We start from the raw sequence: 15,855 nt of genomic DNA, 5'->3' as shown, positions 1-15,855 counted from the left end.
GATCTGAAATAATTCCATTCAACAAATTTTTATTTGAAATTTACTCATGAAATTAATTTTGTGATCAGTATGTGTCAAACCACTACTACTAATATACAAGTGTTCTTAAGAGGGATGCTTAGAGGCAAAATAAAAGGAGCAAATTGCCTTTAGCTAAGAAAAAGTAAGCTTCTCTTTACGATATATTTTCATATACATTCTTCAATTCGATGTTTTAATACGATAAAAGACCACAATAAGTATTTTTTCTCAATACAACTATGGGTGGCTCTACTTGTTCATTTGTATTATAGTAATTTATCAGAGTATATAGATAGTACTATATAGTAAATTTACAAACACTTTTAAAACTTTCTTCATAAGATAAATAAAAATGAAAATCAATACTAAAAATTTAAAAACGCAGTCAAAGAAATAGTCTACATGCTACTGTGCTTATCAAATTCTGAGATGTAGACTATAAATTATAATATTATGACTTACTTTGTTTCTTTAAAATACTTATTGTTGGAATGTTTCGAACGTAAAATATTTTAATAAATTTATCCATTTATTTTATTATTTATTANCTATAGTAAGGTAACATTCCAATAGACAATATGCAAAAGGTTTTTTTCAGTTTACAGCAGTATTTATTACACAAAATTTAAGTAAAGCTTAACATGCCGATCTTGCCCCGATCTCCCCTATATTTGCGTCATTTTATACAACACTTGTGTATTTTAACTGTGAAAACATAGGTGTAAAGACGACAATGGCGTTAGATAAATATTTAAGTTATAAGTTTTAAATGTTTATAAAAACGATGAAGTTTTTATTCATTTTACAGGTATATTTCGTTGGTAATTTCGCTGTGTAACTAATAAAAGACAAATTAACGTAGGAATAAGAACCAAAAAGAAAGGTAAGAATTTCCATTTTTACATCAGAAAATAAAATTCTCTTTTATTAAATTTTCTACCTATTTAAGTGAATATTTTCAGAATAAAAACTTGCATCTATTTCCATATCATTTTTTATTTTCTGAATTAAGAACACTTTTCCTTACTTTCTTCATATAAATAATGAATAAATATATAATGAAATAATTTTATAAATTTATTAAAATGTTTAAATTTCGAAACATTCCAAGAAAAGTATTTAAAAGAAATTGGGTAAATTATACATAGGCCCCACATATTGTAATTTCTATATCAAATTGCTGCTGCTGTATGAAATCAAACTATTTCTTGCTTAAGCACCTTGTATTTATTTGAGTGTTTTTAAATTATTAATTTTTATGTTCAATTTTATTTATTTTATTAAGAAATTTAAAATATATTTTGAAATTCAATATATAGTAATATCTATATACATCGATAACTTACTGCAATATATTAAGAAACAAAGCCAATAATAGATAAAGACTTATGAAATAAAAATTTTTTTAAACTTTCCGTAAATTCTTTTACCATAACAATTAAAAACTGGTATTATTTGGAAAAATTTATAAATCAGTATTAAATTAACGTTAAATACTTTTCTGCAACTTCTACATTGTCTAATCATATGCATCATCTTAGGCGTTGTTAACTTGTGTTTAGTATTTTACATTGGGAAAAAATATTATAGTTGTTATATATTACGAAAAATAATAAAAATTTTGGTAATTTAAGCCGCGATAACCTCTGTGATATGCTCTATTGTAACATCAAAATAGTGTATTTTTAAACGTTTATTTATCGGCTTAATTTTCATTAAGCCAATAATAATCATAATCAACTTTCTAATAAAGTAAATGGTATTTTTTTATTAAAAATTATATATTTAAGTGACTTCAATTGCGTAATATTTGCAGCTAAGTTTCTAAAACCACAATATTAAAAATTATTAATAAATTTATAATACAATCACGTTTAATTTATAGTATATGATATAAACTATATTTGCATGTATTTAATTATCTGGAACATTTCCTAATTGCCTTCAAAATAGAAAAACTTGTTCTTGATGTTTGTATATTGGTTTCAACTTAGTTTAATAAATTAAATTAAAAACAGATTAAAACAGCTAAAATTTTAAATTTACATCAATTTTATTTATATTTCAAGTCAATTTAAAACGTAAGTGAAGATATTATTTAAATAAGAATTTAAAAACTGAAGCATTAGTCAGTCTTAAAGATAAATTATAAGAAAATGAAGTTGGTGTTGTATGTTACGAGTGTTGAAAACACACGCAGCTGTTGTTTCTATGTGGAATAGTATATAAGTGCGACTCCAACAGACGTTTACACAAATTGCTAAGCAGCTTTACTTGATCCAAGCGAATAAACTTAACGGTATAAAACGTAGAGTTCAGCATACTGTATTTTAATAGATTATAACCAGGTAAGTTCTCTGTTTTACCTTTCTTCATTGTAAAAAATAAATAGGTGAAGAAACTATGGTATATATTTTATCACGCAATTAGAAAGTAATTGTTTACTTTTACACTTTTCTGGTTTTCAAATGCAACGTGTAAAAAGAAATATTTAATTCTATTTTTATCAGTTTTTTCAAGGAAAATCATAAATCAAATACAAATCTTAAATACTGGATTTTTTTTCAATAATTACAATAATCGACTAATTACAAAAGGATTTTATATAACAGATGACGTTAGTTATCAACTAAATTCATTCAAAAACGAAAAGAGATATGGAAACATTAGGGCAAGAATCCCAAGTAACTATAAGAACATCCGATGAAAATCGGAAGTCAGGTTATTTGAATTGAAAATTTTTCCCCGAAAGGTGTTAGATAGATGACTAGCACGACTCTGTTGTTAAAGGAAAAGCATGACGTACAGGAGCAAGCCACTACTAATATGTAGGTGAGATAATGTATTTTAAATTAAATAAATTAGAGATAGGATTAAAAATTGCAGCCGGTATTGTGACGATATCAGAATAAATAATTACTCGTCTATTATATGAAACTTTTAAACTGACTACAAGTAAATGAACAAAATTTAAATATTAATTAGAATTAAAATTTTTATGTAATGTTTTGTTTTATGAGTTTTAACCTGTTATTTTCGGCGTTGTTGTTTAAAGTTAAGAAAATGGCAAGAAAAAAAATGTTCTTATGTGTTTTAAAAAATTAATTTAGTTATTAGATTATTTTATTTAAAATATTTGCATTTCTTAATTTTAGTAAAGCCATTTTCTGTCAATGAGACTGTTAAATATAGATACAAATCTTAAATACACGAAAACGNGCAACTTCGTCAATTTCTCTCTTCTTGTAAAGTTGTAATTATTTTAATTATTTTTATTTCCAAACTGATTTTAACCAGTTATATAGTAAGGTAACATTCCAATAGACAATATGCAAAAGGTTTTTTTCAGTTTACAGCAGTATTTATTACACAAAATTTAAGTAAAGCTTAACATGCCGATCTTGCCCCGATCTCCCCTATATTTGCGTCATTTTATACAACACTTGTGTATTTTAACTGTGAAAACATAGGTGTAAAGACGACAATGGCGTTAGATAAATATTTAAGTTATAAGTTTTAAATGTTTATAAAAACGATGAAGTTTTTATTCATTTTACAGGTATATTTCGTTGGTAATTTCGCTGTGTAACTAATAAAAGACAAATTAACGTAGGAATAAGAACCAAAAAGAAAGGTAAGAATTTCCATTTTTACATCAGAAAATAAAATTCTCTTTTATTAAATTTTCTACCTATTTAAGTGAATATTTTCAGAATAAAAACTTGCATCTATTTCCATATCATTTTTTATTTTCTGAATTAAGAACACTTTTCCTTACTTTCTTCATATAAATAATGAATAAATATATAATGAAATAATTTTATAAATTTATTAAAATGTTTAAATTTCGAAACATTCCAAGAAAAGTATTTAAAAGAAATTGGGTAAATTATACATAGGCCCCACATATTGTAATTTCTATATCAAATTGCTGCTGCTGTATGAAATCAAACTATTTCTTGCTTAAGCACCTTGTATTTATTTGAGTGTTTTTAAATTATTAATTTTTATGTTCAATTTTATTTATTTTATTAAGAAATTTAAAATATATTTTGAAATTCAATATATAGTAATATCTATATACATCGATAACTTACTGCAATATATTAAGAAACAAAGCCAATAATAGATAAAGACTTATGAAATAAAAATTTTTTTAAACTTTCCGTAAATTCTTTTACCATAACAATTAAAAACTGGTATTATTTGGAAAAATTTATAAATCAGTATTAAATTAACGTTAAATACTTTTCTGCAACTTCTACATTGTCTAATCATATGCATCATCTTAGGCGTTGTTAACTTGTGTTTAGTATTTTACATTGGGAAAAAATATTATAGTTGTTATATATTACGAAAAATAATAAAAATTTTGGTAATTTAAGCCGCGATAACCTCTGTGATATGCTCTATTGTAACATCAAAATAGTGTATTTTTAAACGTTTATTTATCGGCTTAATTTTCATTAAGCCAATAATAATCATAATCAACTTTCTAATAAAGTAAATGGTATTTTTTTATTAAAAATTATATATTTAAGTGACTTCAATTGCGTAATATTTGCAGCTAAGTTTCTAAAACCACAATATTAAAAATTATTAATAAATTTATAATACAATCACGTTTAATTTATAGTATATGATATAAACTATATTTGCATGTATTTAATTATCTGGAACATTTCCTAATTGCCTTCAAAATAGAAAAACTTGTTCTTGATGTTTGTATATTGGTTTCAACTTAGTTTAATAAATTAAATTAAAAACAGATTAAAACAGCTAAAATTTTAAATTTACATCAATTTTATTTATATTTCAAGTTAATTTAAAACGTAAGTGAAGATATTATTTAAATAAGAATTTAAAAACTGAAGCATTAGTCAGTCTTAAAGATAAATTATAAGAAAATGAAGTTGGTGTTGTATGTTACGAGTGTTGAAAACACACGCAGCTGTTGTTTCTATGTGGAATAGTATATAAGTGCGACTCCAACAGACGTTTACACAAATTGCTAAGCAGCTTTACTTGATCCAAGCGAATAAACTTAACGGTATAAAACGTAGAGTTCAGCATACTGTATTTTAATAGATTATAACCAGGTAAGTTCTCTGTTTTACCTTTCTTCATTGTAAAAAATAAATAGGTGAAGAAACTATGGTATATATTTTATCACGCAATTAGAAAGTAATTGTTTACTTTTACACTTTTCTGGTTTTCAAATGCAACGTGTAAAAAGAAATATTTAATTCTATTTTTATCAGTTTTTTCAAGGAAAATCATAAATCAAATACAAATCTTAAATACTGGATTTTTTTTCAATAATTACAATAATCGACTAATTACAAAAGGATTTTATATAACAGATGACGTTAGTTATCAACTAAATTCATTCAAAAACGAAAAGAGATATGGAAACATTAGGGCAAGAATCCCAAGTAACTATAAGAACATCCGATGAAAATCGGAAGTCAGGTTATTTGAATTGAAAATTTTTCCCCGAAAGGTGTTAGATAGATGACTAGCACGACTCTGTTGTTAAAGGAAAAGCATGATGTACAGGAGCAAGCCACTACTAATATGTAGGTGAGATAATGTATTTTAAATTAAATAAATTAGAGATAGGATTAAAAATTGCAGCCGGTATTGTGACGATATCAGAATAAATAATTACTCGTCTATTATATGAAACTTTTAAACTGACTACAAGTAAATGAACAAAATTTAAATATTAATTAGAATTAAAATTTTTATGTAATGTTTTGTTTTATGAGTTTTAACCTGTTATTTTCGGCGTTGTTGTTTAAAGTTAAGAAAATGGCAAGAAAAAAAATGTTCTTATGTATTTTAAAAAATTAATTTAGTTATTAGATTATTTTATTTAAAATATTTGCATTTCTTAATTTTAGTAAAGCCATTTTCTGTCAATGAGACTGTTAAATATAGATACAAATCTTAAATACACGAAAACGTTTACTCTTCTGATTCGTATGGAATATAAGTTAACATAGGGAAAGTAAGTTTGATTTTTTCCGAGTATTTCTTTTTTCGTCGGCAATTCTTGACGTTTGATACTCCGCGATCCCAAAAGTGAAAATTTCCACTCACAATATTTTGTATGGGTGTGTGTCAGCATTCATTTTGTGTAATATTTCGGGACTGGTTGAATCAAAACTTTTGAAACTTGGCAAAATTATTTCTGTGTATGGGACATTAATGCTATAAAATATTGGTAGTCAAACGAGTCAAATGATGTTAAGATAGATGTAATTCTATATCATATTTTTCGTAAGGTCAAATTTACATATAACTAACACCTTATTCTTGCCGAGAAATATAATTTATTTGAAACAAACGTTTTCAGCCTGATTCACAGGCCATCCTCAGGTTTAGAACACATTTAAATTAAAAGATTCCATCAATGGAATACAAAATTCAAAATTCAAAATTAAATAAGATAAAATTAAAATAAATTAAAGTATTAAATAACCAACAGAGTAACATAAAACAAAAATAAAAAATATAAAAATGTAAAAAATGTATATAGAAGTATTAATAAATGCAATTACTAACACATGCAATAAAACTACTATTTTGATTGGTTAGAGCTCTTATTAAACTTCTTAACTATAAACTTCCATGCAGTGGGAAGACTTTCTGCATCTCTCGCATTTAAACAGCCTTCTTGTATTCTACTCCTATAAATCTACAACTTTTCCGCTGTCAACGCCAAAGATGGAGAAGATAAAGGTTTTATGATGGTTGCCTCATTCCATTTGACTACAGCTCCTGGTGCTTGTGCCATTTGGGATAAAATTGTTGCATTAGACCCCTTTCTGATATTATAACCATGCTCCTTGATTCTAAGCTCTAAACTCCTGGTGGTTACTCCAATATAGTCTTTTTTAACGCCCAATTGCATGTTCCCATATCGAATTCTATAAACCCCTGCTTTCTCTTCTGACATTATATCATCCTTATCATTCCTGAGGATTTTGTATGAATTAGGGGCCCTTTTTATAAGCATCCTCGAACCTTTTCTGTGAGCAATCTTTTTCATGACTCTATTCATACTTTCATTATATGTAAATTTTACAATTCTATTGGGAGCACTTTTAAAAGACCCTTTCTTGATGTTCGCTTCATACTTCCTAACCATTCCCAGAATTGCGCTTTTTTGGTAACCTAGGGTCTTGGCTACGCTTATTATTCTATTTATTTCTTTCCTCCTGTCTTGTACTCTTTCACAATACAAAAATGCCTTTCTTATTAAAGCTCTGAAAGCTGCAATTTTATATTTATACGGATCCTTGGATTGGGAGGGAATATACAATGGGCTGTATATTCCCTCCGTATAAATCTAGAAAAATTGATAATTAATTGTACCAACGTAGTGATACCTGGTGACTTTACAAGACTCCTGTCAGGGGGATATAACATGAACCTCCCAATATATGCTAAACCATATCCGATAGTAGCTGATATAGAACATGTTATTCAAAAAATTCCTGGAAACAACGAGGACAAGGCGACGTTAAGGTCCAATATAAGTAAGGATTTGAAAAAATATAAAGGTAAAAATGGTTACATATCTGATAAGAAAGCAATAAAAATAAATGAGAAAACTAAAAGGTTAATTAAATTTTTTGATAATAATAAACTTTCTATATTAAAAGCAGATAAATCACATCAATTGGTTATATTTACGAAAGAAGAAGTAAAACAAAAGAAGAATGAAATAGCTATGTCGGATGAATATGAAAAATTGACATCAGATCCATTAAAGGAAATACAGAATAATTTAGTGAAAATAATCAAGAAACATAAACAGTACTTTTCGAGTCAACAGGTAAAAAATATACTAGATTTCAATAATATAAGACAACCACAACTAAATTTAAGGGTCAAGACTCATAAACCTGGAAACAAGTGTAGACCACTAGTTGATTTTAAAAAAACAGTCTTATATAATTTGGAATGTTTTTTAAAAAAGTATTTGCAGATAATTGACAGACCGTCATACAGCATCAAGGATACAGATGAATTAATTAATGGATTACTGAAAGGTAATGTTATGCAAAATCACCGCCTTATGAGTTTAGACATAAAATCAATGTACCCATCAATAACATTACATATGATAAAAGAATCTATCAGTAAATATGAAATACCAGATTATATAATTTCTCTTATAGAATTTATATTTAAAAATAATTATTTTAAAATTAACACAGAGTTTTTTCGCCAAAAAGATGGAATATCAATGGGATCAGTGATTGGACCTAAACTAGCAGAGATTTGCATGAAACCAATTGATGACAGTATATCACAAATACCAGGTATTGATTTTTATGCCCGATATGTGGATGACATATTAATTATCTTTGATTCTTGTGTAGTAACACCTCGTGAAATAGAAGATTATGCGAATACCTTAAAACCCAATATAAAGTTTACTAGTGAAATAGAACAAAACCAGGAAATAAACTATTTGGATGTGACTATTAAACGTGAGAAAACGCAACTACTGTTCCGTAAGTACGAAAAACTGTGTAATACAGAAAAAACAATTAGTTATAAATCTTATTGCCCTATAGAAACTAAGAAAAACGTTTTTTCCATGGAATTGAGGAAAATATTAAACAGAACAACACTCCAGGAAGATATAGATAAAGAAATTAAACAATTATTTAGAAAATATTTAATGAATGATTATCCAAAGAACAAAATTTGTAAGTGGTACAGTTCTTTTATAAATTACAGATATAATGTTAAAAATAGTGTAGATAATAATATTTATGTAAAAATGCCTTATATATACAATTTATATGAACGATATAAACCTTTATTTAAAAAATCTTCTGTATGTTTAGTTGCCAAGCAGGAAAATAAAATGTCAAATATCATTAATATTATCAATACCAAAGGTCAGAAAACAGTAAGAAATCAGCTTGATGTCGCAGGAGTGGTGTACAANGGGGCTACGACTGATCAGCTTGCACTATCGTAGGACCAGCGATACGCCACTCCTCAGTGCCGAGAGAAAATACTGTAGATAAGCCATTTCCAACTACCTCAAATATGTAAGCATCTTCCCGTTCTAATAAACGATTTTCACTATAAAATACTTGTCATCTTTGTCTCCTCCGCCATCACCAACGTACGAATGGACCCTAGACCATCACCGACACACGATTAACTGATTTTCCCTAAAAGTCGGCAAGCTTACAAATTTGACACAAAAAGCCGTTAAGTTCGTTATCCGAGACAAAATTTTTGCAAGATAATAGTTCGTTAACCGATTTGGTCGTTAACCAGGACGTTCGTTAACCGGGGTTCCACTGTATTTAGCATAAAAATATAATAAAGATAAACTCCGATAATTTTGAATCAATCACTAAAAGTACAGCACCTGATGAAATAATCTCAGTTAAGAAATGCATGTGAAAATAAATTACTTTTTCCAAGATTAAATACTTGTTACTTTTTCAGGTGATTTAAAATTGTAATTTTCCTGGTAAGGTATTAGAACAGGATCTACTGACACCTGATAAAATATATACTTACAGAAATTTACCGTAGGAAATGAAAACATCAACAAATATGACGTTTATGTTAGTGTTATTCATGTTTGTTATTGTTGTTTCACCAATTAATGCTATGGGTGTTTCGAATGCTACACCAGCAGATTCATATGCAAGTATTGACCAGGCCTATGGCATTTATTGTGGTAAGTGTTGATAACACTCGATTAACTTTCTGTAGTTAACTTTCTGTAGTTATAACATTATCATTATACTTATGGAAATCTAGATGAGATTTAATAAAAATATATTCATTTTTCACGTTTCTCGTTTTTCTTTTTATTAGGGCTGAGTTGCACCGATAGAAAGAACTTTCGATTTTGCATGAATGAAAATAATCTGAAAATTGTAAGCTTTTAGACTTAAAAAAAGATTTATTTTAAAATAAATTTTTAAACAATTAGTTAATTATTACCTAACATTTAGGTTCTAGATTTCGGTAAAAATTGTGCTCAACAAATACAATTTTGTCTAACCACAGAAGAGTGTTGCGAGGTAGTTTGTATTCTCCGCGAGACATCTCCAGATGTAATTCATTCGTGTTTCTGAACATTGTCTTAATTATTATTTATTTCACAATTTAATGATATTTCTATTAATAGTTATACGCCCAATATCTGGAATGTTGCACTTCAGCTACAGATGCCTACAGTCTCTCCAATCCAAGAACTTATCCCACTCTTCAAGTAAGTGCTAGGCGATTAAATTTATTTATATAAAATTTATTAAATAAGTATTAAATCAGTTATTGTATAATAACTAAAGCATTTAAAGCTGATTTAATTATAAGTTCAGGTAACAATATGTGTCGCTCATCAGCAGTTTCATTTAATATTAGGACGTAACACTTAACATTTAAATGTGAGACAGAAACATACAGGAACAATATAGGGGAGATCGGGGCAAGATCGGCATGTTAAGCTTTACTTAAATTTTGTGTAATAAATACTGCTGTAAACTGAAAAAAAAGCTTTGCATATTGTCTATTGGAATGTTACCTTACTATAGAACTGGTTAAAATCAGTTTGGAAATAAAAATAATTAAAATAATTACAACTTTACAAGAAGAGAGAAATTGACGAAGTTGCCCCGGGTATAGGGGCAAGATCGGCAACTTCTCTCTTTTTGTAAAGTTGTAATTATTTTAATTATTTTTATTAAAGTTGCCCCTGGTATAGGGGCAACAGTAATGGGGCAAGATAGGCACGTATATAAAATTATGTTATTAACAATGTATAAGTTGGAATTCACTATTAAAACAAAGAAATACAAATCCAACACCCATTTAATATTATTACAACGAAATGCAAGTTCAAAGACATATATACATGAATAACAAATGCAAACATGTTTTCATTTATCATCTGTTTGATTTTTATCCTTTGCTTCTAATGTGGCTTTATGTTGCCGATCTTACCCCGCTAGTCATGATTTCGAAACATTAAGTACAACCCTGAGAACAGAATGCCAAGCCACGATCTGGCCACGTGAATAAGTTGAAGTTACATCCTTCTAACAGGAAAAGTAACTTTCGTTATCATGGAATTATAACAAAACCTGCCAATTCAATATAAATGGAAAAAAAATATTATATGGAATTGAACGAAAATGAAAATTTGCTTGATAATTCAACTACGCTTGTTGGAGAACAATAAAAACACTACACTCAACAAGCCACCAATAAAACTCAACTGCCTAACCTATAACCAAAGTCTCCTTTTAATTTGTTTTTAAAAAAAAGCGCTTGACAAACTTGCCCCGCATGCCGAAGTTGCCCCGGTCTCCCCTATATTTTCTGATTTACTTGAAAATTTGAATTATTCCTGATATCTTCGTTATTATATTATGAATGGTAATGTACTGATAGAAAAATATAATGACTGATATGATTTTTATCCACAAGTCTTTTGAGGAAATTAAATAAAATATGATTAAAATGTAAAATAGATGATATGTTAATTTTAAACTTTAACAAGGATCAAACACTTTATAAAAGTTGAATTTTTAAATTTATGTAACTGTTGCTAAAGTAACTGTTGCCGAAACATATTATTCGCGTATGTTGACTAGATTTTTCAAACATGAAAGTATTTTTTTTTCTTGTTTACTTGTCATGTGTAATAAAACATTAAGAAAAATGGGAAAGAGTCCCTGAACTAAACGAAAATGAGGAAAAAAATAATCACAGTGTTTGTCAAGTGATGCTTATCCGTGACCGAAATTGCGAATAAATTGAATACAGAAGGAAAGTTAATCAAAGTTACTTAAATTTAAGAGAAAAGTACGTCATCTGACATTAATCTGGATCGACACATGTCCATTAGAATCAGTTCCGGTGTTCTGTATAGGATTAGTTTAATTATATAACTGTATAAAAAAAATATTGTTTTCACTAGATTTTTAAACATACGAAAGAATAGAAATCAACAATACTGTTAAAATTACTTTTATAATTTCGAATCCAACTGCACATTCAATTTACTATTAATTAATCATTAATACTTTATATAAAACACTAGCATCCCCGTCGAGGCCTGCTCGCTCTTATATACATATTTCTTCAAATTTTCTAATATATACATATTAGAAAATTTGAACTAATTGTTCATTAATTATTTTTGAGTGATCAATGTGTAGTATTGCAGTAGAGTATTGCAAAATATATTAAAAAATAATATCATAAAACTTCTGAATAAGTTATATTGACGTGAAACGTAAAAAATTCCTCGCTACACGCATTCGATTCTGAGCCGAACGAATTCGTTGCCCTTCCAGTCTTTGCTGTAGAAGTATAGATTCACGTCGTCTACAATTATGAACTGTTTCTTCCTATTCGTGCTCTTGCAGCTCTCGGCATTATTTATCAATCTCAAAAATATTCACCAATAACTATTTCGAATATTTTGTAAAATTACCTGCAGAAACGATTCGAAAATCCCTCATAAGTACACATACTGCCATCTAGCGTGATGACGTCACTTTTTTAATTCCTCGAAGATTTTGCTAATTAACTAATTATAATTTAATGTCAGTTCGTCAAATATAATAGTAAACTTCAATAATAGACTTTTCTTATAGACAGCGTGTGTCGCCATCTAGTGAAGAGAGAGAAAAATAGACAGACAAAACTCCGTTGCATTTTTATTTAATTAATAAAAAATCTGTAGGTTTGATTAATGGTAAACATTCCAGGGATCATAAAGATGCTACAGTTAAAGTTTGCTAACGATTGGTTCAGTAGTTTTCACGGTTAGTGGTCACAAACGAAAAATACGTTATCTCTTTATATAGTAGTATAGAGTATAGATAATTTAATCATAATATATAGATAATTATACAAACAGTATATACTGTACTGTACATACTTTTGCACTTAAACGTGTTGCGCTATCTGTTATGAGACTTTCTTGTGAAATAATTTTTGTATTATTAATCATTATAAAAAGGCAAAGAGCTTCATTTTGATGATAGGAGCGCGTTTCTAAACAAACTATATAAAATATAGCGAGTAAATTTTCATTAAATCTAGCACCACTCGAAATATGTTCATTGACCCCATTTTCTGTCTTCGCACCCCTTGGTCTTTAATTACTAAAATTTAAATAGCATCGATGTCTTAAATATTGAAATAGAACTGCCTGCCAAGTATCAAAATTCTTTATTTATCCAGCCTCTAGAAATAATGCAAAATAGATTTCGACACACACCACTCAGACAGAATTTTCTTAGGAATAATTTTACATTTCTGACTTTCTAGTGTGAAAATGTCAAGAAATATAAAAAAAAAAATCTGGACAGTTTGAAATTTTATCATTCACTATGTTTTCTCTATGATGTATTAAAGTGATACTAGAAAGTATGAACTGACAATCTTTTCTATCAATCTCTATTCAAGTTTTTATTTAAATCAATCAAATATTACAAGCAATCATGAAAATTATTATTTATATGAGTGAAAATTAACAGATAATTTACCTTTCGTACGTAAATCTAAAGTGCAAATTATTTTATATAAAAGGTATAAGTTACATAGACTCTATTATTATTATTATTATTATTACTATGCTGTTTTTTCTTTCAGGAATGCCTGGAGAATGCAAATAAATGTTAAACTAAAGAAATTGAAATTTCTCCTCTTCGTTGACAATTTATTGAAGAATTTTGTAAAACTAATCTTTATAATTTTTATTTGTTATATAATAAATTGGTATAAGTATATTGGTATATAAATTTATATTTTAAATTCAGAGTTAATTTAAATTGTAAAATTCTATTCAAGTTTACAATGATTCATAATTTGCTTAAATAAAGTATTTTAATAACTTGACTATTATTTATTTTGTTCAATCAAAATGCTTAAATCGGTGTCATGTGCAAAGGATTTAACACATACAAGTGTGATTTATTTCTAATTGTTACCTAGTAAATTTATTTGAAATAAATTATTTTTTAAAAAAAACGAAGTTCAGCTTCGCGGCATATGTTTTACTGTTTCGGCTTGATACGCTTCTAACGTTCTGTCTAAAGTAGTTCAAAACGCAAATTCGAGGATGGACGTGAAAGTTCAATGTCATAGAAACGTTAAGAAACGTTTAAAACACCCACGTTTGTAGACAGCGGTCTACCAATTCCAACAACCGTTAAGACACATATGTACGGCCGCAGGACACCCATGTGAGTGTTTTAAAAAATTGATTTCGTCACGACATCGTACATGTTAAATGCCCGTCGTAAACATCAAAATAAAAATTTGTTATAGAGATCGATGCACTTAAATTGTCAGCAATCATAAACGCCACTGACGTGTCGCGCGCGACCAGAATACAACAGAAACTCGGACAATACACTAATCGTGCCAAATTTTCACTTTAAATATTTTGTCTTCAGATGGAATTACAAAATTACGACTTCTTCACGATATCCAGTTATACATACAGTTTGTTCCGAAATGATAGAGTCATGTAAACTAATGACATTAAAATAATGAAATAAAAATTACCTTAAGAAACAATAGAAGGGAATTGACTATTGGTTTATTCTGATATCACGTAATAATAATTTTATCGAAAAACAGTAATAAAATAAAAATAAAAAATGAATTTTGACAACCTTGTATAAGATATAATTGTCTCAAACTGATAGAGTCTTAAAGTTGAGTCAATAGAGTCTTTTTATGTGATTTTGTGCCAAGCCTCAGTTATTGTTATTTTTAATGATTCCACTGATGTATATTGCTTTTCATTCTTATACACTTTCCTTCCTAAGATAACAAACGTATTTTCTATAGAACTAAGATCAGAATATGGGGTCCGGTCCATAACGTGCATACCATTTGCCAAAAACCAGTTACAAGGTGATTTTGCGTTATGAGTGGGTGCACTATGTTATCGAAATTTAAAAACTTTCTTCCAGTTTTTTCCACAAACGGTAAAATGTCTATAACTAGTACTTGCTCAAATCCTACAGCATTAATACGACCTGAGATAAAAGCTAGATTTCTCGTACCATGTCATCCAAATGCACACAACACCAAAACATTTCCTCCACCTTGCAGCCGTCTTGAGTGAATCAACAGAAATCCAGCAAAGAACGCTTAACTTTTCCAACGTTTGGTGGTGGCATTTGTTATGCTATTTTATTTTTAAAAACTTTTATTTTTTTAATTGTTATAAAATGGAAAAAACTTTAATTTTGAAGGAAGGGGTGGGGTTCATAAAAATATTTAAATGCTAATAACGAGTAAAATCGTAATTAAAAACGGCTGTACTCGAAATACGACAAACGATCTGCCCACCTCTCATCTTTAACCACCAAACTTTAATATGATAAATTCCCCTAATACACAAACTTTACTGCAAAATTTAAGAAAATTTTTGATAAAATGGACAGGTGTTATTAAGCTTTAATGAGGGTGAACGAATAATTACACGGAAGATATAAGCACACAAAATGAAGAGCACTGAGCAATAATAAAATTTAAGTTAAAAATTTTATTGTTGTTTGTATATTGTCGCATTGAGAGTCATCTTGAAAGACTGAAGCTTTTGATCTTACCTCTGGCCACTTTAAAGCAAAAGATTTTTTTCTTTTGTAATGGCCATAATAACTATATATCCTTTATGGTAAACGATTTAAATGAACTTTTATAAATGATAGATAAGATTTGCGTACAATTACATAGACAAAACCCTAATCACATAGCATATTACGCAAATGAACTGAATGTTATTCTTGAAATCTCATTTCTGTATCA

The 15,855-nt window shown here is 28.1% G+C and overlaps 2 protein-coding genes across 4 annotated transcripts; both read left to right on the top strand.

Moving 5' to 3' along the window:
* The first annotated feature begins 2,328 nt into the window (after nucleotides 1-2,328).
* Nucleotides 2,329-13,818, top strand: LOC111617115. 3 transcript variants are annotated; one of them, XM_023358449.1, is made up of 6 exons: nucleotides 2,329-2,369; nucleotides 9,588-9,748; nucleotides 9,889-9,950; nucleotides 10,029-10,130; nucleotides 10,205-10,288; nucleotides 13,684-13,818. In XM_023358449.1, the coding sequence occupies exons 2-6, from the start codon at nucleotides 9,604-9,606 to the stop codon at nucleotides 13,711-13,713; spliced, it is 423 nt and encodes a 140-aa protein (XP_023214217.1). In that variant the 5' UTR covers nucleotides 2,329-2,369; nucleotides 9,588-9,603; the 3' UTR covers nucleotides 13,714-13,818. The 3 variants fall into 3 exon arrangements, with proteins under 3 accessions (XP_023214217.1, XP_023214218.1, XP_023214219.1); XM_023358450.1 differs by lacking the exon at nucleotides 2,329-2,369 and adding an exon at nucleotides 5,038-5,120; XM_023358451.1 differs by lacking the exon at nucleotides 2,329-2,369 and having other exon boundaries at nucleotides 9,568-9,748.
* On the top strand, nucleotides 7,386-9,028 carry LOC111617114. Its single transcript, XM_023358448.1, has 5 exons — nucleotides 7,386-7,592; nucleotides 7,695-7,867; nucleotides 8,021-8,084; nucleotides 8,253-8,750; nucleotides 8,892-9,028. Exons 1-5 carry the CDS (start codon nucleotides 7,457-7,459, stop codon nucleotides 9,026-9,028), a joined length of 1,008 nt encoding a protein of 335 aa, XP_023214216.1. The 5' UTR covers nucleotides 7,386-7,456.
* Nucleotides 13,819-15,855: the final 2,037 nt, after the last annotated feature.

Source organism: Centruroides sculpturatus, unplaced genomic scaffold (genome assembly GCF_000671375.1).
Source record: "Centruroides sculpturatus isolate CEXI.00-Female unplaced genomic scaffold, Cexi_2.0 scaffold2909, whole genome shotgun sequence".
Classification (NCBI taxonomy): Eukaryota; Metazoa; Arthropoda; class Arachnida; order Scorpiones; family Buthidae; genus Centruroides; species Centruroides sculpturatus.
The sequence above is the reverse complement of the archived record's forward strand: the minus strand, read 5'-3'. Positions and strand labels throughout refer to the sequence as shown.